The sequence below is a fragment of the Myotis myotis genome, unplaced genomic scaffold, assembly GCF_014108235.1.
Source record: "Myotis myotis isolate mMyoMyo1 unplaced genomic scaffold, mMyoMyo1.p scaffold_m19_p_5, whole genome shotgun sequence".
Lineage (NCBI taxonomy): Eukaryota > Metazoa > Chordata > Mammalia > Chiroptera > Vespertilionidae > Myotis > Myotis myotis.
The window spans coordinates 108,504,634-108,526,420 of NW_023416357.1; the positions used below are offsets into that span (position 1 = coordinate 108,504,634).

The 21,787-nt window shown below is 46.2% G+C and overlaps 2 protein-coding genes across 6 annotated transcripts in view; one reads left to right on the forward strand and one right to left on the reverse strand.

Moving 5' to 3' along the window:
- Nucleotides 1–298: 298 nt before the first annotated feature.
- Nucleotides 299–21,787, reverse strand: part of METTL9 (methyltransferase like 9) — a 49,369-nt gene continuing 27,880 nt past the window's right edge. For 2 of the 5 annotated variants that reach the window (XM_036307970.1, XM_036307968.1), the window contains exon 5: nucleotides 2,746–3,394. In XM_036307970.1, coding sequence (XP_036163863.1) covers nucleotides 3,189–3,394 — 206 coding nt within the window. In that variant the 3' untranslated portion in view covers nucleotides 2,746–3,188. Of the gene's footprint in view, nucleotides 738–1,825; nucleotides 2,004–2,181; nucleotides 2,331–2,745; nucleotides 3,395–21,787 lie in introns of those variants that run through there. The other 3 variants (XR_004967368.1, XR_004967367.1, XM_036307969.1) reach the window with 3 other exon arrangements.
- IGSF6 (immunoglobulin superfamily member 6) lies at nucleotides 5,255–13,983 on the forward strand. Its single transcript, XM_036307971.1, has 6 exons — nucleotides 5,255–5,366; nucleotides 8,756–9,115; nucleotides 11,275–11,381; nucleotides 12,219–12,266; nucleotides 12,600–12,680; nucleotides 13,771–13,983. Exons 1-6 carry the CDS (start codon nucleotides 5,300–5,302, stop codon nucleotides 13,825–13,827), a joined length of 720 nt encoding a protein of 239 aa, XP_036163864.1. The 5' UTR covers nucleotides 5,255–5,299; the 3' UTR covers nucleotides 13,828–13,983.

The window sequence follows — 21,787 nt, forward strand, 5'->3', positions numbered from 1 at the left end:
TAGCGAAAAAATGGGCCAATAGCTTGTAGTGTACTTAATACTAATGTACCAAAGCTAATTTCTTAGTTTTGACATATATATACCATGACCACTAAGATGTTAACATTAGGGAAACTAGATAAAGGGGATACAGGGACTGGTTGTACTATCTTTGCAAGATTTCTCTAAACTAACATTATTCCAAAATAAAAGTTTATTTTAAAATGAGTTTTAAAAAGCAAGCAACTTTAAAAAGTTAGAATTCCTACATAGAAGACAAACACAACACAAATATATTAAAATTGACTAAGCAAGCAGCAAAATAGGAACACCCATAGATAGCTACAGGTGTGGAGTTTTATTTTTATTGTACTGTTCACTGTTGCCTAGCTATTATCTCATGATCCACTAATTGCAAAAGGCAGGTTGTTGAATTTTGTATTGCAGTACTAGTTCCTTAATGATCTGGGTGCCTTTTTCCACTTAGATCACACAGGTTTCTTATTGTGGATACAGTGTAAACTTCCTTCAGCCAGTGGATGATTTTACATCTTTGGGAAGTCAATTGTAAGTTTGTGAGCATCCTCTTTGGAGTCAATAATGAACCCAGGCAGTACCACTCAGACCATCCGGCCTTGGCTCGCGGTCCATCTTCCCGCTTCCACAGGGTGCACAGAATGTAAGCTTGTCTGGGAGCATACAGGCACCTGCACACACGTGTGGGTCACTTTAGCCACTGGAAGCCCAGGTTCAATGTGCTGCAGTTGGAGGAAAAAGACCACGAAACTTCATCAGTCACCAAGTCGTGGGAAGCAACTGGTAGAAACTTCTTGCTTTATTCCGAGTGTATTTAAATACTAGGCTCAGAACGAAGTGAAAACAAAGCTTTACTCAGAAAGACAACATGAAACACTGAGGTTTTCTTTCCCAGCCAGCTTCTCTTCTATTACAGGCCAACTATGTAAAAGCTGATATGACTTATAGACGCGTAGGAAATACACTGTCGCTTTTACCTACTCTGCCCAAGGGAGAAATGACTAAGGACATTGTCTCTCCTTTCCTTCCCTTCTCCAAAGCCAGCAGTCTGAGCATCGAGGGGCTACAGCCGCAGGTGCGAGGAGCTGCAGCCGCAGGTGCCAGGGGCTAGGGCTCACAGGTGCAGCTTGCATTTCCCTCCTCCACGACCTAAGGTCAGATAGTTAGCCTGCTTTGACCACAAATAGAGCTCTCAATTTCTCTAGCACAACCTGAACTTGATATGAGGCACTTACACAAAGAATGGTGCAGACAAGAAGGCAGCTTTATTGTACTTTGGGGGGGAAAAAACATGATTCCATTTAGGGAAGGGAAAAAAAAGCCATTGACACTGAGTGAGCAACAGCGCCATCTAGCGAAATGGCACACCACCAGGCTTCAGAGACCAGCCAGGAGCTGTGAGATTTGCTGGTGTAAATTTTCACCACAAAACATCAAAGATAATTAGGTCTTCAGAGAATCTAATTTTAAGAAACGATTTTTATCTTCAAAATGCATAAATGTTTGTGCTTTCTCTGCTTTTTTGAGTAACAAATGAGTTTTGTTTTGAACAGACCATCAAATTAAGCCTCGATTTCAAAGTTATGAAACACCGAGGCAACCGCCTCTTTGAACATCTATCACTCTTGCACTCTTGCTCAACAGTCTAATAGCAACCCCTGGTAATGACAGACAGTTCATAAAGAAGCAAAGCTCCACTGCACAAGAACTACACTGTTTACTCATTTCCGCCTTCTATCTTTACAGTCTAGGGTGCTAAGTATTTGCACTTCGCTTATTTGAATTCCTGGAAAAAAGCTTTAGAACGTACCAACAATTTTGCATAAATCACATAACCCAACTCTTATTGTGACTACACCATGACAGCGGGAGACACGGGCGTGAGGAGGTGGAGTGCCGCTCCTAATGGATAACGAAGCTATTCTTCTCAAGGCTTCAATGCGCCTTTACACCCAGGTGTTGCAGTAAACGTGTTGATTTGATGACTTCTATGAGCATATAAAGGGGAATATTTAGTGAAACACCTGGCTGGGAAAAGAAATGAAGTTGTAACAATAACATATTGTTTATAAACATCAATCTCAGATCGGCATCTCTGCGATTACTGAGATATTAGATTCTGGGTTAAGTGCTCTGCTCTTTGGAATATCCACAATGGTTACTGACCAGCTAGTGAGTTCCTGCATTGCAACATGTCTGGGTATGTGGTGGAGGCACTCACAGATCCTAGAATGCACGAGTCCGACACAGTCTTCATCAACCCATATGCTTGGCAACTAATAAATTCAGGGGAGGATTTCAGGATGAACCAAGTCCTGGGAAAGAGGTATACAAGTGTAGGGGAAGAAGTGGAATTAAAACATCTTTAGGTTCTGTTTTTTTGGTAGACATAACTGAATGTTTCAGTTCTGAGAACCTGAGATTGTCCAGAAACACAAAGTTCTGAGTGTAGGACGTTAGCTACCACAAAGGCTGAGCCAGTGTTTTGCATTCCCCAAAGCAACGTGAATTGGAGAGTGGGTGGTAGTCCCTGAAGTACTGTATCCCAGTGAGGTGGCTCTCTTGAGGGCTGGTCTGACTGCCTCCGTGTTCACAATTCACAGCCCCCCGCCCCGCACGGGCCTTCCTGCAGCTGCATCTTCCACATAAACGTGACTAGTGGGGTGTCCCTGAAGTCAAAGCAGTGCAAGGTGCTGGGAGCCTTTCATGAACTCAAACCTGATACTGAAGTCATCTCCAAAAGAGTTTATTAGCATGATTAAAACAGCTTCTTGAATAAGGACAGAAAGATGTCTAAACAGGACAGAGTGCCAGTGGCTATACCTTATACCCAGTATCTGCAGCTGAAGGACACCTTCATTGCCAGCCCTCACTTCACTGGAAACAATCCGCATGTGCTGTTCCCATGAGAAGGCATGACTATTGCTAGGACTGGCAAGGAGTCCCCACTGCAATGAAGTATAAAAAATATCTCCTGTAATTGGAGTGAGACCTGCATACTGAGTAAGAGCTGATAAAATCATCAAAGAGTTGGGTTGTTTTTTTAAAAAAACATTCCTTTTACACACTACAAAGAAATAATTAGTATTTTGGCTTTTTAAATTCCTACATGATCTTTAGCCCGACAGCCCCCAGCTCCTCCCCGCGTGGTGGAGAATGCAGACGCTCTTCGGTCACACGGGTCTGAGAACAAAGACAGCGTCGTCCAGGACGTAGTAGTCGTTGTACATGTCCCCTTCACACAGGTACGGCAGTCTGGTGAAAGCCTCGATCGCAAAACCCGCTTTCCCGAAAACTTCAGGCAGACTGTTCACTTGCTCTTCCCAGTTCTGTCCCTTGATTTCCAAAATTTCTGATGGCTTTTCCCACTTGCCACCTACTAAAACAAATAAAACATTAAGTTAAATTCTTGAACAAACGAGTTGTTTGAAGGGGGGAGGAGGGACGAGTGTGCCAAGCGCTGGGTGCTCTGCTGACTCCCTCCCAGGCTCCTGAGGTAGGGGACAGAGACAAGGGGCAGACTGAAAAAGGGGAGGAGCCCAGCTTGCAAGGCCAGTGAGCGCCAGAGCAGGCAGGTGCGTCGGGTTCTGCCCCAAAGTTCACTAAATACTGGAAAACTGAGGCAGGAGCAACACATGATACTGGAAGGAGGGTTTTGGATAAATACAAGAAAACACCACTGCTGTAGTAAACTTATGCAACAAATTAATTAGAGAAGTTTATAAGGCTGAAAATAAAACTAGGTTAATACAGGATTTTAATTTATAAAAATAAATAATTAGTGTGCTTTTCAAGGGAAGTTGATCCACTAACTTTTCTTTAAAAAAAAATATATATATATATATATATATATACATATATATATATATATATATTTTATTGATTTCAGAGAGGAAGAGAGAGGGAGAGATAGAAACATCAATGATGAGAGAGAATCATTGACTGGCGGCCTCCTGCATGCACCCAACTGGGGATCAAGCCCACAACCTGAGCATTGAGCCCACAACCTGGGCATGTGCCCCTGACCGGAATCAAACCTGGGACCCTTCAGTCTGCAGGCCAACCAACGCTCTATCTACTGAGCCAAACCAGCTAGGGCCATTCCCTAACTTTTCAAAACAACCTTATAAATTAAAGCTCCAGGACCAGAGACAGCGAGAACGGATGCGTCCCGCATTCCCTGCACTGACACCATGTCAACCACCTCATCTGAGCAACACGGGGGGTGGGGGGGTGTCTTCAGGTTCACATACATACCAAGCATCGACTAGAGAGAGAGACACACACAATGTAAATTCAGGTGCTTGTAGATACTATGATATTGTAAAATAAACACACAAAAATTAAGTGTTACTAAATTCAGCTGGAATAACGTGCTGTCAACGGGAAACTCTGTCACTGTCAGTGCCAAGAGCACAAGCCCTGCAGTGGGAAGACGTCACAGGACACCCTCTCCTGCCTTTGAGCTCAGACACACTGGCTGAGCCCTGGCAGGAAGAGCTGGTGCCCCAGGAGTGAGGGCGGAGCCTCCTGGGGGGGGGGGGGGAGCAGTGGCAGGGCGCCAAGGCTGGGGCAGCACTGGCAGGTGCTTGGCGGTGGTGTGGGCTTCAGATCAGCTTGATGGAGTGACCGGGGCATTTTTCTTGGCTGCAGCCAACATGCGATTCTGCCGTCTTCTCAGTGGCTCTGTGACCCCCTCCATCCTTTCCTTAAGTTCCCTTTTGCTTACGTCAGCAGAGTCCATTTCTGCTGTTTAGAAAGGCCTGAGCACGGAGGGGGCAGGGAGCAGGGCGGGAGGGACGGACGACAGGTCCCACACACCTGCTTCACTGACACGTTCAAAAGGGGCCACACAACTGGGCTCAGCTACTTACTGGCACAGCGTGTTGTTCATTATGCTGAGATGCGTTTACTGTTCACTGATCTCTCTGTGGCGATTCCAGCGGTGACTCCCAAGACCGGCAAAGGGACTGCGCTGGACATTTAAGTAATACTCCTTCCCGGGAATACCCACAAATCAAGTCTCACTCACACCATCTAGAGCCAAAGAGGCTTTGCGAAAAGCCAAGACAAATGTGTCATATGAACACCTAGACATGTGCTCTAGGCTAAAGTCTCAACTTCAAATGGCGAAACTGCATTACAAACAATATTTACAGAATTTCAAAAAGTTCCTGATTATGGTTCCTTAATAAGAGTTCCTCTCTTCAGTTCTTCCTTCTAAAAAGAGGAAAAAAGGGCAACTCTCTTCAAATACACGCCCCCACCCCACACACACACAGAGATGGAGGCTGTGGACGCGGCCAGGGCCCTCCTCGGCCTGGAAGTCAGTCTGCTTCTGTGCTGTGTCGGTAAGCCGCTTTTTCTCCTCCACTTGACTTAAATCAATTGCTATTTTTTGCCTAATGCATTTATATTTATATTTTAAGCCCCTACAAAATAATTTTAAAATGTGTAACATTACAGAAATTGTCTAAAGTGGTAAGTTTCCTTTTCCCGGGGGAAATGGTGATAAGAGAATCGCTGAGAACGTTTCATATTCGCACTGGAAACTTCCCTTTGCTATTAGCTGCTTTACAGAGAGCACCGCACCAAAGGGTGAGCTAGTCCTACAGCTCAGGGACAGGGCTCCCAACCCCACAGGGTGACAGTGAGCGCTGAGCACAGCCCTGAATGTCTTCACAGAACGGTGCTTCTGAAAAGCTGAATCTCTATAAAAGAGAGGGACTACCGGGGCGGGGGGGGGGGAGGGGGGCGGACTGCTTCAGCTCCTTTCCCGAGAATAACCACCCTGTCACAGAACTGAGTTTAAATTCTGCTGCTGCTGTTTTCAACCATGAAAGAAAGTGGTTCCCACCTCACAGTTCTAATCATCTCATCATAGTCCTGATATAATGATCTCAGTTCTGCCCACAAAGTTTGGGTTATAGGGCAGAGAAGGCAGCAAAAGCTCTTAAAATTAACTTTTTTCACCTGTTAAAAATAAATATAAAAATGTTAACAGTGGTTATTTTGGGTTAAAGGACTCTATGGGTGATTTCTCACTTCCACTTTCAATATCCTATTTTTTCTATGAGGTGCACCTTATGTCTATCAGCTTGTAACTGGTGTGACTGTAAAGTAGAACCCTGCTCTTTTAACGATGCTCCCTGAAGGGGTGCGGACAGTGCCTGGGAGCTGCCTAAGGGGGAGTGGGCGCAGGTGGCGCGGCCAGGGAGCTCGCTGTGCCAGCTGCTATTCCGCATGCTCAAAGCTGTCCCTGAGGGGCTTTCTCCTTTTCAAAAATTCGTTTTTAACTTATTTTCTAGTTTTGTTTTTAAAAATAGTAAAATAACCTTTTTAAATTCCCTCCACCAAGGAGATAAACTTTCAACCCTTTCAGAGGGTACTACGTTTAAAATATCCTACAGAACATGAGAGCTCTTAAAGGAGCAGGCTGTGTGTGGCACATCATCCCAGCTTCTCTTTTTTTGGAGCTGTTGCTTAACTGGGACATGAAGAAACAGAAGTTTCCTCACAAGTCTGCTCTGACAACTCCGGAAACCCTACCACTGATGTGCTCTCACGCAGACTCATTTTGCAGAACTGGAAATAGGCGGAGATATAAAACTCCAGAACTGCAAATAGTTCTTTTATCCTGGGCATTAGTTCTCCAAGGAAAGTGTTAAAAGCTGGCTTCTCTGGCCCTGGTCTCTTGCTCAGTGGTTAGAGTGTCAAACTGTGCATAGAAGGGCCTCGGGGTCAATGCCCGGTCAAGGGCATGTACCTGAGTTGCAGGTTCGATCCTTGGCCCTGTCGGGCATGTGTGGGAGGCAAGCAATCGATGTCTCTCTCTCACACTGATGGTTCACTCTCTCTCTCTTTCCTCTTTCTCTCCTTTCCTCCCTTTCCCTCTCCCTACCTACTCCTCCCTTCCACTTTCTCTAAAACTCAATAGCAAAAATATCCTCAGGTTAGGATTTTTTTTTAAATGTATTTTTATGGATTTCAGAGAGGAAGGAAGAAACATCAATGATGAGAATCACTGATCAGCTGCCTCCTGCATGCCCCCTCACTGGGGATTGAGGGGGAAATCCAAGCATGTGCCCTTGACTGGAATCGAACCCGGGACCCTTCAGTCCGTAGGCTGATGCTCTATCCACTGAGCCAAACCAGCTAGGGCGGGTTAGGATTTACAAACCAAAAAAAAGCCAGCTTCTCTTTTAAGAATTCCTTCCCACAAAGGACTTGGAACTGAGACACTTTGTTAATCTGTTACATTGCAACAGGCCCAAGTCAAATTCAAAGCCTCCAAGATAAAATGATCAGTGTTCTCTAGCGTCAAGGTGACGTGTGGGCAGGAGGCCTGCGCGCCGCTGCTGAGCCTGTGCAGCCTGGCCGTGCCAGCGGGTGCTCGGGGTGGCCTGACCCTCTCATGTGGCTCACGTTTAAGAGGTCACTTAAAAGCTCCCGGCTCATCTCAAATTGTACAAACACTAAACTTAAAAAGCGGCGAGAACAGCTTTGCCTCACAACCAGGCCTGTAATAAAGTGCAAGTGAACCAGGCCCGTCCGGACCTCGAGCACCAGACCAGCTGGTCTCTCTTCCATTTCATTTGCAGACACAGACCATTTAGAAACATACAACCAGGCAGAAGTCAGACTAAAAACAGGCCAAAATAACTAGAATGTGTCTCAGCCAATACTACTCCAGGCAGAGCTCACGCCCCCCACGGGCTGTGGGCAGAATCTCCATTTATAAACCCCTGATGGCTTCCCAGCTTCACCCGCCGGGTAAGGTGGAGGCAGGGCCACCCTGCATGACGGGGAAGCAGCACGCAGGTGGCCAGCACGGCCGGGTGTCCAGTCCAGCCTGCTAGCACCCACTGGACGCCCACGATAGTCTCTAAAATGGCGCAGAAGCAGGAACAGTGGCGGCGGCGGCAGCAATATCTTGCTTTTCTTAAATACTTCCATGGGCAAGCAAGTAAACATCCTTCTGCATCAAGGGTCTCACTCGCCCCTGAGGGGCAGAACGCTACCCCCCGTTCTGCTAGTGAGTAGCTGAGCCACACCAGAGAGCAGGCAGAGCCAGGACCCCCCTCCAGTCTGTGCCTGTTGTCCCAGTGTTTCCATCCGAGCAGCACGGCGGCCAGGGCGAAGCCAAACTTGCTGGGCCAGGCAGGCCTGGCTCGTTAGGCCTCTGCTCAGCACCCGAGCCAGGGCAGCATTGCCCCAGGTGTGCTTCTCGCCTTTCACAATGTTGCCCACAGGGACAACCCAGCTCACAGAGGGGCAATGTGAAGGCCCACGAATTCCTAGCAATCCCACCCCCACAGGGCAAAACCCCAAATGCCTCCTGCTCACGTGGCTCTGTCATGGCAGCAGCACCTGCATGAGGGGCTCTGATCCCAGCACCACACTGGACGCGACAGTCCTGCGAGGCTAGGATATGGATGGGGAAGCAGGCTCTGAGGTCCCAGGGCAGCTGGTCAGTCAGTCTGTCGGGTGTGACCACGGGGACCCCGACCTCCTGATCGGGCAGGGCCGACGCCACTGGAACTTCTCTGGGGCTGTTCCCAAGTAAGCAGACGTCGCTGTGAACCAGGTCAGGCCAGGAAACATGGGGAGTAAGGCAAAGTGAGGGCACTGGTGTCTTATTTGTTCAGTCGTTGGTGCTGAGCGTAAGGTAAGAAAAAGAAAGGTGGGCTCTCTGGCCCACAAGTGTCAGCGAGGTCCAAGCAGCGCTGTCTTCCTCCAGGTGCCGCGGGCGGCTGCACCGTGTCCGTCTCGCAGCCGCCTGTCCTCGAAGTGGACTACGCGGAAGGGGCGGTGACCGTGCCCTGCTCCTTCTCCACGACGGGCTGCCCCCCCGAGCTCCCCAGCAGCCTGTGGTTCCGCTACGGGGCTCACTGGACGGAGACCCTCTGCGTGGACGGGTGCACAAGTGAGGCCGACAAGTTTACAGTGAGGAAGGCCCTGGCACAGAACCAGGTCTCCCTCACAGTCAACCAGCTGACGCCCAATGACAGTGCCATATACATCTGTGGACTCGCCTCGCCCAGCTCAGAGGACCCAAGGGCCAAGCAGGTCGGAGCGGGGACCGTGCTGGTGGTGAGAGGTCAGTGGTCACGGCTGTGCTCCAGCGCACCGCACGCTGCGCGGCCTTGAAACACACTGCCCACCTTACACTCGGAGCGCACCACAGCTCTGCCGACTTAGTTCCCTGGCCAGGGAAGGCCAGCACACGGTTTGGTTAGAAAACCCCTGGGAGCCCCTCTCCAGCCTCCACAGTCGGCGGTATGTCGGCACTCCGCCCTCTCCCCACACCCAGATGTCACTAGTGAGGGTGACCTTTCTTGTGTGATGGTGGGTGGTGGAGCATCCCATGCCATGCTAACCCCCCCTTTCTCAGGAACTGGCCCGATATCACACCATCTAGAGCAGTGGTTCTCAACCTGTGGGTCGCGATCCCTTTGGCGGTCGAACGACCCTTTCACAGGGGTTGTCTAAGACCATCCTGCATATCAGATATTTACATTATGATTCATAACAGTAGCAACATTACAGTTATGAAGTAGCAACGAAAATAATTTTATGGTTGGGTCACAACATGAGGAACTGTATTTAAAGGGCCAGAAGGTGAGAACCACTGATCTAGAACAAAGCACTGCAGGGGCGCATAAGTGATTGATAAATTGGACCCAGAAAAAATATGCATAATGGAGAATAAATACAAATTTGGGGAGAAGCCAAAGGATGTCCCTGACCCTGCCATTCTGTGTGCACAGAAGAGGAAGGGGCTAGTGGGGCTCTGGCTCTTGAGATTTGTTAAAACCCACGACAATTTCCTCATTCAAGTGAAGACACTGACCCTAGCCAAGTCCTATATTTAAGAAATAAAATTTTTAAACTTAGGGATAGAGCTTCACATGATGGGAAAAGAGAGGGGCAGTAACTCCCAGACCCCATCTCTTCCCTTAAAAATGGCTCCGGTGCGATGGGCGCTGAGAGCATGGAAACATGGACTCGGTGTGCACCAGCCACAGTGCACTTGCACAGGACTCGGCAGGCCCGCTCCCCTCTGCATCCTGCTGTTCATTACTAGGGTGTCCTCGTGGGCTCTGGGCATCCCACTGCCACCTAGCCTTACTTCACTCTCACCTGTAAGATAAATTGTAAATGAACTAATGTGCAAAGAGCATTTTTATCGGTGCCTAGCTTATAGCAAGTCCTCAATAAATGTTAGCTACAGACATGAGAACAAACACACGACTTGAGATTTGTACAGCTCACTGCATTGGTCCTCTGTAAAAACAGCAGCCATAGAAAAATGCAAGCTTGTATGAAGAGAAATTCTCGTTTTAGGAGCAGAAATGAAAGTATTGCTAATACAGACATGAAAAATTCCTATCTTCTCCGTAGAACTCCTAATTTAGCACTTGGAACATTTTTTAAAAGTTTTCCCGCTATGGTTAATTTGTTAGTTTCAGAACAAAAATATACATTGTATAAACCGAGTTCACAGGATAAGCATCTATAGGTATGTAATTGAAAAGTACAGGTTATTCAGATAATGATTACAAATCAAATTGTATTTTACACTTCAAATAATCAAGTACTTGAAGGCAGCATATGACCCCGCCCCTACCGAGAGCCCAGCACACTTCCTGCAAGCAGGGAGCATTCAGAATGTGAAAGTGGACTTAATAATTCTCCTTCCAAGACTTCATGAGCAAGAAGGGGCATGGAACAGCAGCTGCCGTCTAAGAGTGTAACATGCACTGCAGCCGCCACGCCCGGCTGGCGGGCCCTTCCCAGATGGCGCTGGTCGGCTAGCGTTCTCAACAGCTCGAGGCCACAGCGCTGACAAGCACAGGGACACATCTCCACCCACAGACAGATCCCAGACACTGCTCACCGTCTCCACCAAGAGCAGCCTCCCATGCCCTTGAACTAACTGTCTTGAAATATCTAACTTTAAATAACACTTTATATAAAAAGTGATTCTTACCTTTGTGACAATTGGATTTTAAAACTTCTTAGTTTTAAAAACAAGTAACATTTTCAGCATAATACATTTAAAAAACTGATGAACTGGCTTTCACTATAGCATATACTTGAATGTCTTTAAAATCAAGAGACCATAAATACATTTTTATGAATTGCCAAGCGGAGTGTGTGTTTTACCTCTAAAATGTAGCTTCAGTTGAGCCTTACATGTGCACTCACAGTAGTAAGTTCCCACTGACTGGCTGTCTCTGTTCTGCAATTAACCAGGAGCGCGAGGCCCAGGCAAGGCCCTGCGGGGGCTCCTGGCGGCTCTGCTGGCTCTGCTCTCCGTCTACGTGGTCGTGGTGCTCGGGATCTTCGTCATCCTTGCCAGGGTAAGTCCAGTTGCCTTACACTGGACCCCAAAGCCTTGACTCTCATCACAAGGAAATGACTCCCACCCCTCCACGCGGAGCCTCAGAACAGCTCCCCTCGCGACTGGCTCCCTGAGTGGCGGCAGTAAGCACCGCCTGCCGGGGAGTCGGAGAAGCAAGCACATTTTCATCCCAGCAATCGTCACTGACCAGAGGACCCAATGTTTTCTCTTTAAAACCTATATTACTGGAATAAGGACCCTTCTTCAAAACCACCTTATATGCTATCTGTCTGCTGGGGGCAGGGGGAGTTAAGAATGAGCAAAAAGGGTCTGGCCAGTGTGGCTCAGCAGTTAAGCGTTGGCCAGTGAGCCAGGAGGTCAGGACACATGACTGGGCGCGATACCCAGTGGGGGTACGGGAGGCAGCCGATCAGTGATTCTCTCATCATTGATGTTTCTATCTTTCCCTCTCCCTTCCTCTCTGAAATCAATAAAAATATATATTTTTTAAAAAAGGAATGAGCAAAAAAGAGTTAACAAAAAGATCAGGAGCTGCCCTAAAATATTTTTAAAAGGCCTAAAGTTTTTGAGAAAGAGTACCTATCTCCTGGCTGCTCATATGCTGCTATAAGAGGGGGTCTATGTGTGTGATATCAGGGTTGCTATAAATACAACAATCAATATCAGTCTGAGTTATTTTATTAATATAATAAAAGCATCTCAGAAACGGCATGAAAATGATTAATTTTTACTGTATAGCCTTAAATATTGTTAGTTCAATCTTATGGGAGGTATCTGCCGCAATTGTTTTGAGTACATAAAATATCTCTTAAAATTCTCCTTTTCTTTTTGACAGTCAAAATTTAACACTCTAAGAAACAAAGAAAAAGAAGATTCACAAAAGGTACAGACCAATGCTTGTAAAATATCTTTTACATTGTGGCAGGTTGTAACTATTTCAAATCTGAAACAGTTTAAGAGACACAGAGAGCATCATGGTAACTTTCAACCATAGCTACTGTCTCCTATTGTTGAGAAACTCAATGATAATCTCAAATGATAAACTGGGATTTAAACTTGATAGTTCTCAGCCATAAATTCAACTTAATATACTAAAAATATCAGAGGTAATGGTAGGATTAGGTATGCTGGGGGGGAGGAGGGGGCGGGGGGAGGTGCAACATCCAGCACTTCCAGTCCTAAGACAGAGGCACTGTTTTCTCATTTGTATTTACAGAAAAAGAGTGCCAGGCGTATTTTTCGGGAAATTGCTCAAGAACTTTACAGTAAGAGACATGTGGGAACAAGTCACCAACCTGTAAGTATAAAGTATGAAAAAGATGTCATGCCATTATACAGCATGTTTGACTAAACACTAAGCTGCCAATAAGCCATCGATAATCACGGCTTCCTGTGGAGGAGTCCAATAGAGGGCTTTCGCACGCAGCGAGCTCTCATTTAGAGCCGTCTGGGTAAAGGCACCCCAAAGGCATCTGACACACAGAGACCCGGCAGGCCCCGCAGTGACATGGACTCTGAGAAGCACAGTGGCTACTGGCAATGCTTTCAGTGCGGACGAGGGTGCTGGGGTCCGCGGCTCCTTCGTATAGTATGCAGAGGGAGACACCGCACCGATGCTGCACACACTTGTGGATCGCGCTATATCGTAAACATTATCTGTTGCTAATAAGGCAGAAAGAAACTCACAGCTGGAAAGACACAGCTAATGGGAATAAAAGCTGAATGTGTCTTCAGGCTCCGGGGCTGGAGTGGCAGGAGGAATGCCCGACACCTCGGCCAGTGTCTCGCCAAAGCCCTGTGTGAACAGGTTTCCCAACAAGATGCTGGTTCACAGCCAGCAGAGCGATACTCAGATCCCATGACACATGACCAGATGTTCAGATTTGAGTTAAAATTATACAGAACACTGAACGTATGTACTACGAAGGGCATTTTCCTCCTAAACGGAACAGGTTTCTGAGAGAGGTGCGTTTTTTAAAAATCAACTTTTAAAAAGAGTTTTCATGCAGAAGAGAATATCGTCTAAGGAATCATTTCATTCTTTGGTATATATGCAGATACACAGAGAAGTGGTATGCCGCCCGAGATGCCGCTCTGAATAATTATAATGCCCGTTCACACTCCTTTCTCAGTGAGGCTGGCAAAGGGGCAAAGTGGCCTACAGATAGGCCTGGGCATCGGAATTGCAACATGCTTAAGCCAGGGCTTTGGCAATGGCATCTGAACAAGAAAAGGAACTTTCCGTCCCCACAACTTTGCTAAATACTTGGCCTTTCAAAATACTGGAAGGACACTCAGGACCCAGAATGCACGATGGCACTATATGTTGTGTTCAATGTGGCATCAGTGATTACATAACCTTAAATATGGCTTATTGACTATTGCAGGAGAAAGACAACACTTATGAAAACAGGACAGCACTGGACAACTATGAAAGACCATAGAAACTATTTAACCTTCAAGTAAGTCACTGAAAATTCAGAAGTTATGGTAGTTTTAATGGACATATACCCTTCAGGGCTTTAAAAACATAAACAAAGATGAATGGAAAAGACAACTGGGCACAAGTAAGGATGCCGGAGTACAAGAAACTACAATTGCAACAACTACCAAACACTCAAACTCAATGAAACTGCACGTACTTCCCTAACTCGCTAGAAGATTCTACACTCATGTGGTCAAGATCAACACCCTGGTGAGGCCTGATGGAGAGAAGGCATGTGTTCAGCTGGCTCCTGACTATGAAGTTTTGGATGTTGCCAACAAAGTTGGGATCATCTAAACTGAGTCAAGCTGCGTAATTCTAAGTCTAAAAATGTTACACTGTATAAATAAATAAATAAATAAATAAATAAATAAATAAATAAATAAATAGAATTCTAAGCATTCTAACATTTTCCAGAAAGCTCGTTTTTACACCATGCATTCTATATTTGCCTCATTCAACATGAGGTGTGTGATGACCATTACCCTGAAGAAGATCTAAAGTCATACCATATGCCTCAGTCTTGAGTGGAGGAACAGTCTATGGGTTGTACAAGTAGTAGGCCAATGAGATTAAGCTGGAGGGACGGAAAAAGGAAGGCAAGGAAGGAGGGAGGGAGGGAGGGAGGGAGGGAGGGAGGGAGGGAGGGAGGGAGGGAGGGAGGGAGGGAGGGAGGGAAATCTGAGCTGGAGAAAAATCACCTCACAAAGTACCTTGGAGCAAAACTCATCTCCTTTCCTACGGCCTGGGCACTGCATGGCACCCATTCTCAGCCAGGTATGCACAATGCCACCAACAAAGAGTGAGACTAGCACAGAGCAGAGTAAGAACACAGGAGCTAAAATACAGACCACCCAAAGCAGAAGGCTGAACAGAGAAAGCCTCAGAGCAGATCACCATAGCCAACTCCGCATGTCCATGTTGTGCCAAGAAAACAGGTTATGGATTGTTCTTTGAAGGCTACTTCAGTGCAAAAAAATTTATTTAAAGTGCCTTCAAGTGTACACTCATTACTAAATATGAGTTACAGCCTACTGCTTTTACTTCATTAAAGTGTTTCTTTTAAAATGGCATTAAATAAGTGTACTCTTATTTTTAAAACCCAGATAGAATTTTTAAATATTTTAAGATCCCTTTGAAAACGTTTTGCATTATGGATGACATAAATCCATAATCTTCAATCTTTCTAGTTACACATGCCAGAAAAAATGGAAAGAGGGGAGCATGTAAACACATTTTATTTGTGTGTATACATATGTTGTGTATGTATGTTTTATTAAGTGCAGTGTATGTGTGAGCATGTATGTGTGCATCTTAGACATCAAAATAGAAATTAAACAATTGGCATAAAAAGTAATACACAGATGTCCCTTAAACAGTGCACGGTTTAGGGACACCAACTTCTCCCCCTGAGCAGTCAAAAATACACTTATAACTTTTGATTCCCCAAAACTTAACTACTAATAGCCTACTGTTGACCGAAAGCCTTACCAAAAACATAAACAGCCAACACATATTTTGTATATATATATATACTAGAGGCCCAGTGCATGAAAATTCGTGCACTGGGGTGGTGGTGGGGTCCCTCAGCTCGGCCTGCCCCCTCTTACAGTCCTGGAGCCCTCAGGGGATGTCCTATTGACAGCTTAGGCCCAATCGGGCCAATCAGGGGAAGGTGCCACTTCCATAACCCCCCTGCTGCTGCCACTGCCAGCCACTGAGGCTGCAGGCGCTTGGCCCTCACTTCTTAGTGCTGGCCCCGCCCCCCCACGCCCCCCCCAGCGATCTGGGACCAGGCTGGCTGGGGGAGGGGCTGTGGGAGGTTGAGGCACAGCAGGTCGCACCCTGTCCAGCTTCTGTGGAGATGTGACGCCGGGACCAGGCCTGTGCCACTGCCTCTGTGGCTGCCTCTGTGGAAGGGGCAGCACTGGGACCGGGACTGCACAGCCCCCTCTCCCGCTGCCTCTGCAGAAGGGGCTGTGACACTGGACTGGCCCATGCTGCGGCCTCTCCTGCGCCGCCGGCCCTTGGCCCTTGCAGCTGCTGTGGCTTTGTCCGGAAGGATGTCTGGAAGACATCCAGTCTATCTGGTCTAGTTAGCATATTACCCTTTTATTAGTATGTATATATATATATATATACACACACACACACACACACACATATATATTTACTATGTTCTTACAATAAAGTAAGCTAGATAAAATGTTATTAAGAGTGCCTGGTATATGTATAATGTGCATTCTTTTTTTAAAAATATATATTTTTCCTGATTTCAGAGAGGATGGGAGAGGGAGAGGGAGATAGAGACATCAATGATGAGAGAATCATCGATCGGCTGCCTCCTACACAACCCACACTGGGGATCGATTCCCGGGCAAGTACTCTGACCGGGAATTGAACTGTGACCTCCTCGTTCACAGGTCGATGCTCAACCACTGAGCCCCGCCAGCCGGGCTGATGTGTATTCCTTTATTCATCCGTCTAGCCAACAATACTTCCTGAGCACTTTATGAGTGCAAGTCGAAGGTCTCTGCGGACTGCCCTGGCTCCTGCCGAGCGTGCCCTTCCCAGCCCCGGTCCATGCTCTCGTGCTTCTTCTCATCCTGTTCCCTCTGCCAAGCAAAACGCTTCACAGAAACCACACGGCTCCAGTGTCACCTCCCACGGAAACCCACAGCACCTTGTCATATTTCCTATCAGACTACCCTCCACTGTCTATTTACATCTGCCTTCGGTACTATTCTGTGAGTGTTTTAAGGCTAGAAGCATGTGTTTCATTATATCTTTGTATTTCCACTGTCCAGGCAATGCCTGGTATGTAGTAGGCTCTCAAATGTCATTATATGAATGCAACTGAACAATGTTTCTATAGAAAAATACTTTTTCTGCACTTCAACTGAGCTATGACGCACATTCACTGCTTAGCCATCGACCCTCACACCCCTCCATAAAGACTGCTTGTTGAATCCCTACTATTAACATTCCTATTATCTGAGCACCCAGAATAGGCGCTGGAAAGGATTACACTGGAATGGATTTCCATTTAGATTAAGTTTCCCATGACAATGAAAACAGAATAATACTGAAAGAACTAAAGAGAGAAACAGACTGAGCCATGGTTCTAGTGTCTACACACCCTACAGGGCACTTAAACCACATACGGAAAGCTGGTGGTGGGTTTTCAGAATGAGCCCACTCCCCCTGCTGTGTAAGAGGAGAACTGCATGCCCGGCCAATAGAATGCACTTGAGTCTCTGTGGAGCAAGTCACATAAACCCATGCCAAGTGCAACCTCTGAGCTGAAATCAGAAAGCAGGTTATGATCATTATTGTTAAAGGCACTTGACAGGCAGATCTAAAGGACACTGACAAATGTTTCAAACGGAAGAACTGTAAACATATATGATCAATAAAGCCACAAATAAAAACGAAGTAACAACAGATGGGATAACATAAATCTGGTGTGGCAAATGCCAGTGCTAAAATGGACACGGTTGGGCACTACCCTATACATCAGATTATTTAATCCTCACAACATACCTCCAAATAAGTATTAGCCCATTTTACAGATGAGAGGCCCAGGTAGTAAGGGCTACCCATGTTTCTAACATAGGCTGGCCCTCAAGGCCCAAGTTCTTACCAGAAAACAGCCTGTCAGTCTTGCTTGTTCTATTTAGACAGATGGGAGCTTTCAGACGAAATGTGTCTAATTTAACTAGAACAATCAGCATGGAAAAAAGTGAGAAAGCTGCCAAAGGCTACCTTTCAAAAAGTATAGGCCTAGCTGCTGTCACCGGAGAAAACTACTGAACTTCCCAAGAACAGATAACCACGTGCCACTTAAACTGTCCGAGAGCATAAAAAACCTTCCAAATCAGTTTTTACAAAGCCAGCAGAACACCAATACCAAAACATGACACAGATAACATCCACCAAATAAACACAGGCCAAACATCATTCACCAGCATTAATGCTCATATTTTACTTAGAATTTAAAAAAAACAATCCAGTGATGCGCAAGACGATCCAGTCTAAACCCAGAACTGCAAGGCTGGATATATATATGAGAAAAGTGCTTTTAGTTTATGAATTCAAAGGAGAAAAGGCAGGATAACCACACCTCCATCAATGTTGAAAACACCAGTGAAATATTCAATAGTGATTCCCGATTTTTTAAACTCTTAATAAAACAGGACTTAAAAAATATGTAGCTCAAGGCAAACAACAGCAACCTCAAGGCAAAAGATAGTATCATATTTAAAGTAGAAACATTGGGAACCAAGATGGTGGCATAGGTAAACACCGGAGATTGCTGCCTTGCACAACCACTTCAAAAATACAACTAAAAGATGGAACGGACATCACCCAGAACCACAGGAAGGCTGGCTGAGGGGAAGTTCTACAACTAGAAGGAAAGAGAAAACCATACTGAGACTCAGAGGAGGCGCAGTGCGGAAGTCAAATACTAAGGTGCGGAGGTGCGCACGGAGCGGGCTGGCGGGTGAGGGAGCGGTTGTCTGTTTCAATGGGGAGGGAGTCTCAGACTCTGAGCTCCAGATCTGGGCGAGTCTCTAGGGACCCAGACTCAAACGGGAGAAGTGGGACTGTCTGGCATTGGTCGGAACTCGAGGGCAGCTTTCTTTCCAAGGTTTGCAGCGGTTGCTCGGCTCTGAGAGGCGGAGCCCCTGGGGACGGGACTGAGAGCAGCCATAACTGCTTGCTCCGCCCGCCCTGTTGATCCCCTGGGACCCGCCCCGCCCAAGCCCTGCACCGAGGCATTTGCCAGATAGCCTCATGCAAAGGCTAGATTAGCACCTCCCTAGAAGACAGAAGTTCTCCCACTGCAGACACAGCTGATTCTCACAGCCAGTTGGCCTGGAGGTCAAATCCCCCCCAGTATTACCTACAACAATCAAGGCTTAGCTACAACAAGACTGCACACAAAGACCACTAGGGGGTGCACCAAGAAAGCATAAAAAATGCGGAGACAAAGAACAGGACACAAATGTCAGAATTGGAGGATATAGAGTTCAAAACCACACTTTTAAGGTCTTTCAATAATTTTCTAGAAACTGCCAATAAACTTAATGAGATCTACAAGAAATCTAATGAGACCCTCGATGTTGTGATAAAGAACCAACTAGAAATTAAGCATACACTGACTGAAATAAAGAATACAGACTCCCAACAACAGACCAGAGGAGCGCAAGAATCAAGTCAAAGATTTGAAATGCGAGGAAGCAAAAAACACCCAACCAGAAAAGCAAAATGAAAAAAGAATCCGAAAATACGAAGATAGTGTAAGGAGCCTCTGGGACAGCTTCAAGCGTACCAACATCAGAATTATAGGCGTGCCAGAAGATGAGAGAGAGCAAGATATTGAAAACCTATTTGAAGAAATAATGACAGAAAACTTCCCCCACCTGGTGAAAGAAATAGACTTACAAGTCCAGGAAGCGCAGAGAACCCCAAACAAAAGGAATCCAAAGAGGACCACACCAAGACACATCATCATTAAAATGCCAAGAGCAAAAGACAAAGAGAGAATCTTAAAAGCAGCAAGAGAAAGAAACTCAGTTACCTACAAGGGCATACCCATACGACTGTCAGCTGATTTCTCAACAGAAACTTTGCAGGCCAGAAGGGAGTGGCAAGAAATATTCAAAGTGATGAATACCAAGAACCTACAACCAAGCTTACTTTATCCAGCAAAGCTAGCATTCAGAATTGAAGGTCAGATAAAAAGCTTCACAGATAAGGAAAAGCTAAAGGAGTTCATTACCACCAAACCAGTATTATATGAAATGCTGAAAGGTATCCTTTAAGAAGAGGAAGAAGAAGAAAAAGGTAAAGATACAAATTATGAACAACAAATATGCATCTATCAACAAGTGAATCTAAGAATCAAGTGAATAAATAATCTGATGAACAGAATGAACTGCTGATTATAATAGAATCAGAGACATAGAAAGGGAATGGACTGACTATTCTTGGGGATGAAAGGGGTGTGGGAGATGCGGGAAGAGACTGGACAAAAATCGTGCACCTATGGATGAGGACAGTGGGTGGGGAGTGAGGGTGGAGGGTGGGTGGGAACTGGGAGGAGGGGAGTTATGGGGGGGAAAGAGGAACAAATGTAATAATCTGAACAATAAAGATTTAATTTTAAAAAAATAAATAAATAAAAATAAAGTAGAAACATTTCATTAAAGTCAAAATCAAGACAAAAATGTCCACTGTTTTTTATTATCATTTTCTGGAATTAACTACCAATTCACTTGGACCAAAAACAAAAAGTCTGAAAATGAAAAGTAGCAAAATCACTTGCAGATGCTGTAACTGTGTATCAACAAAACACAAGAGAATCTATAAAAACAATTATTGGAAACACTAAAATAATTCAGTAAGATAAAGATAAAAATATCAACTCCCTACATATACATGGTATTCCTTCTAAAACAGAATGGAAGAGCCTCTTGCAACAACAGGAACAAACCTGGAAGACTGGTGCTCAGTGAAGTGGACAGATGCTGTATGATCTCACTCATGCATGGGAACTAAACGAGCCAAACTCCTAGACCAGAGAGGACAACAGTTGGCAGGGGCTGAGGTGTGAGAAAAGTGGGGAGATGCTAGTCAAACTGCCAGGTAATGACTAGGTCTTGGAGATCTGGTGTACAGCAAGTGACTACCTATACTAATAAAAGCCTAGGTCGTGATGTCGTCACAAGATGGCCGCCACAAAGATGGCCACATGCACAGAAAGGCGGGGCCAGGTGGCTGCTCCGCATGGTAAGGCCTACTTGGCACAGAGGAGGCCAGTCCCAGCGCCTCCGCCGCCTCACACGGTGGAGGCGGGTCCCAGCAGAGGAGGTGGGTTGCGGCAGAGGAGGGCAGTTCGGGGCGATCAGGCCAGCAGGGGAGGGCAGTTGGGGGCGATCAGGCCGGCAGGGGAGGGCCGTTGGGGGCGATCAGGCCAGCAGGGGAGCGGTTAGGGGGTGATCAGGCTAGCAGGCAGAAGCAGTTAGGGGCAATCAGGCAGGCAGGCAGGCAGGCAGGCAGGAGAGCAGTTAAGAGCCAGTGGTCCCGGATTGTGAGAGGGATCAGGCCTAAACCGGCAGTCAGACATCCCCCGAGGGGTCCCAAATTGGAGAGGGTGCAGGCCAGACTGAGGGACACCCCTCCCCATGCATGAATTTCATGCACCACGCCTCTAGTCTATATACATAAAAGCCAAGCGACTGGAATGACCAGAGCAACCAGTCACTATGACATGCACTGCGGCTGGCCAACCAGCCCGATATGGGCCCCAATCGGCACCCCCGCCCCCCACAGCCGGCCTGGCCCCTGATCGGCCCCCAACACCCTGATCAGGGTGGGGCCAGCCAGCCAACCACCTGCAGCCCCTCCCCCCAGCTGGCCCAGCCTGATGGGCCCCCATCGGGGCCGGCTGGCTGGACCCCACCCGTGCACAAATTCGTGCACTAGGAATCTAGTAGTTAATAATACTGCATAGTATATATGAGACTTGCTAAGAGAGTGGGTCCTAAGTGTTTTTATTCACATATACGAAATGTAACTATATGAGGAGGTGGATAATCACTTACACAATATACATATATTAAATCATCACATTGTGTACCTTATATATAATTTTTAAACTTTATTTTTATTGTTGACACTACTACAAATGTCCTCATTTCCCTCCACCTTTGCCCACCTCCACCCAGCCCTCACCCGCCCTCCCTCTGGCCATCACCACACTGTTGTCTGTGAAATATATACAATTTTTATTTGTCAACTATACCTCAATAAAGCTGGGGAAAGTTTAAAAATAAAAAATATAATAGAAGAAAAATTCCTATTTAAAATATCACACACACACGATTAGAAAATTTTGTATTACTACAGAACAT

Excerpts from the sequence above, each read along its gene's own strand:
- IGSF6 (XM_036307971.1), top strand. The coding sequence starts at position 5,300 with ATGGAGGCTGTGGACGCGGCCAGGGCCCTCCTCGGCCTGGAAGTCAGT. Across the intron at positions 5,367-8,755 it reads TCTGCTTCTGTGCTGTGTCG|GTGCCGCGGGCGGCTGCACC; the intron begins GTAAGCCGCTTT and ends GTCTTCCTCCAG. Across the intron at positions 12,681-13,770 it reads TGGGAACAAGTCACCAACCT|GAGAAAGACAACACTTATGA; the intron begins GTAAGTATAAAG and ends TGACTATTGCAG.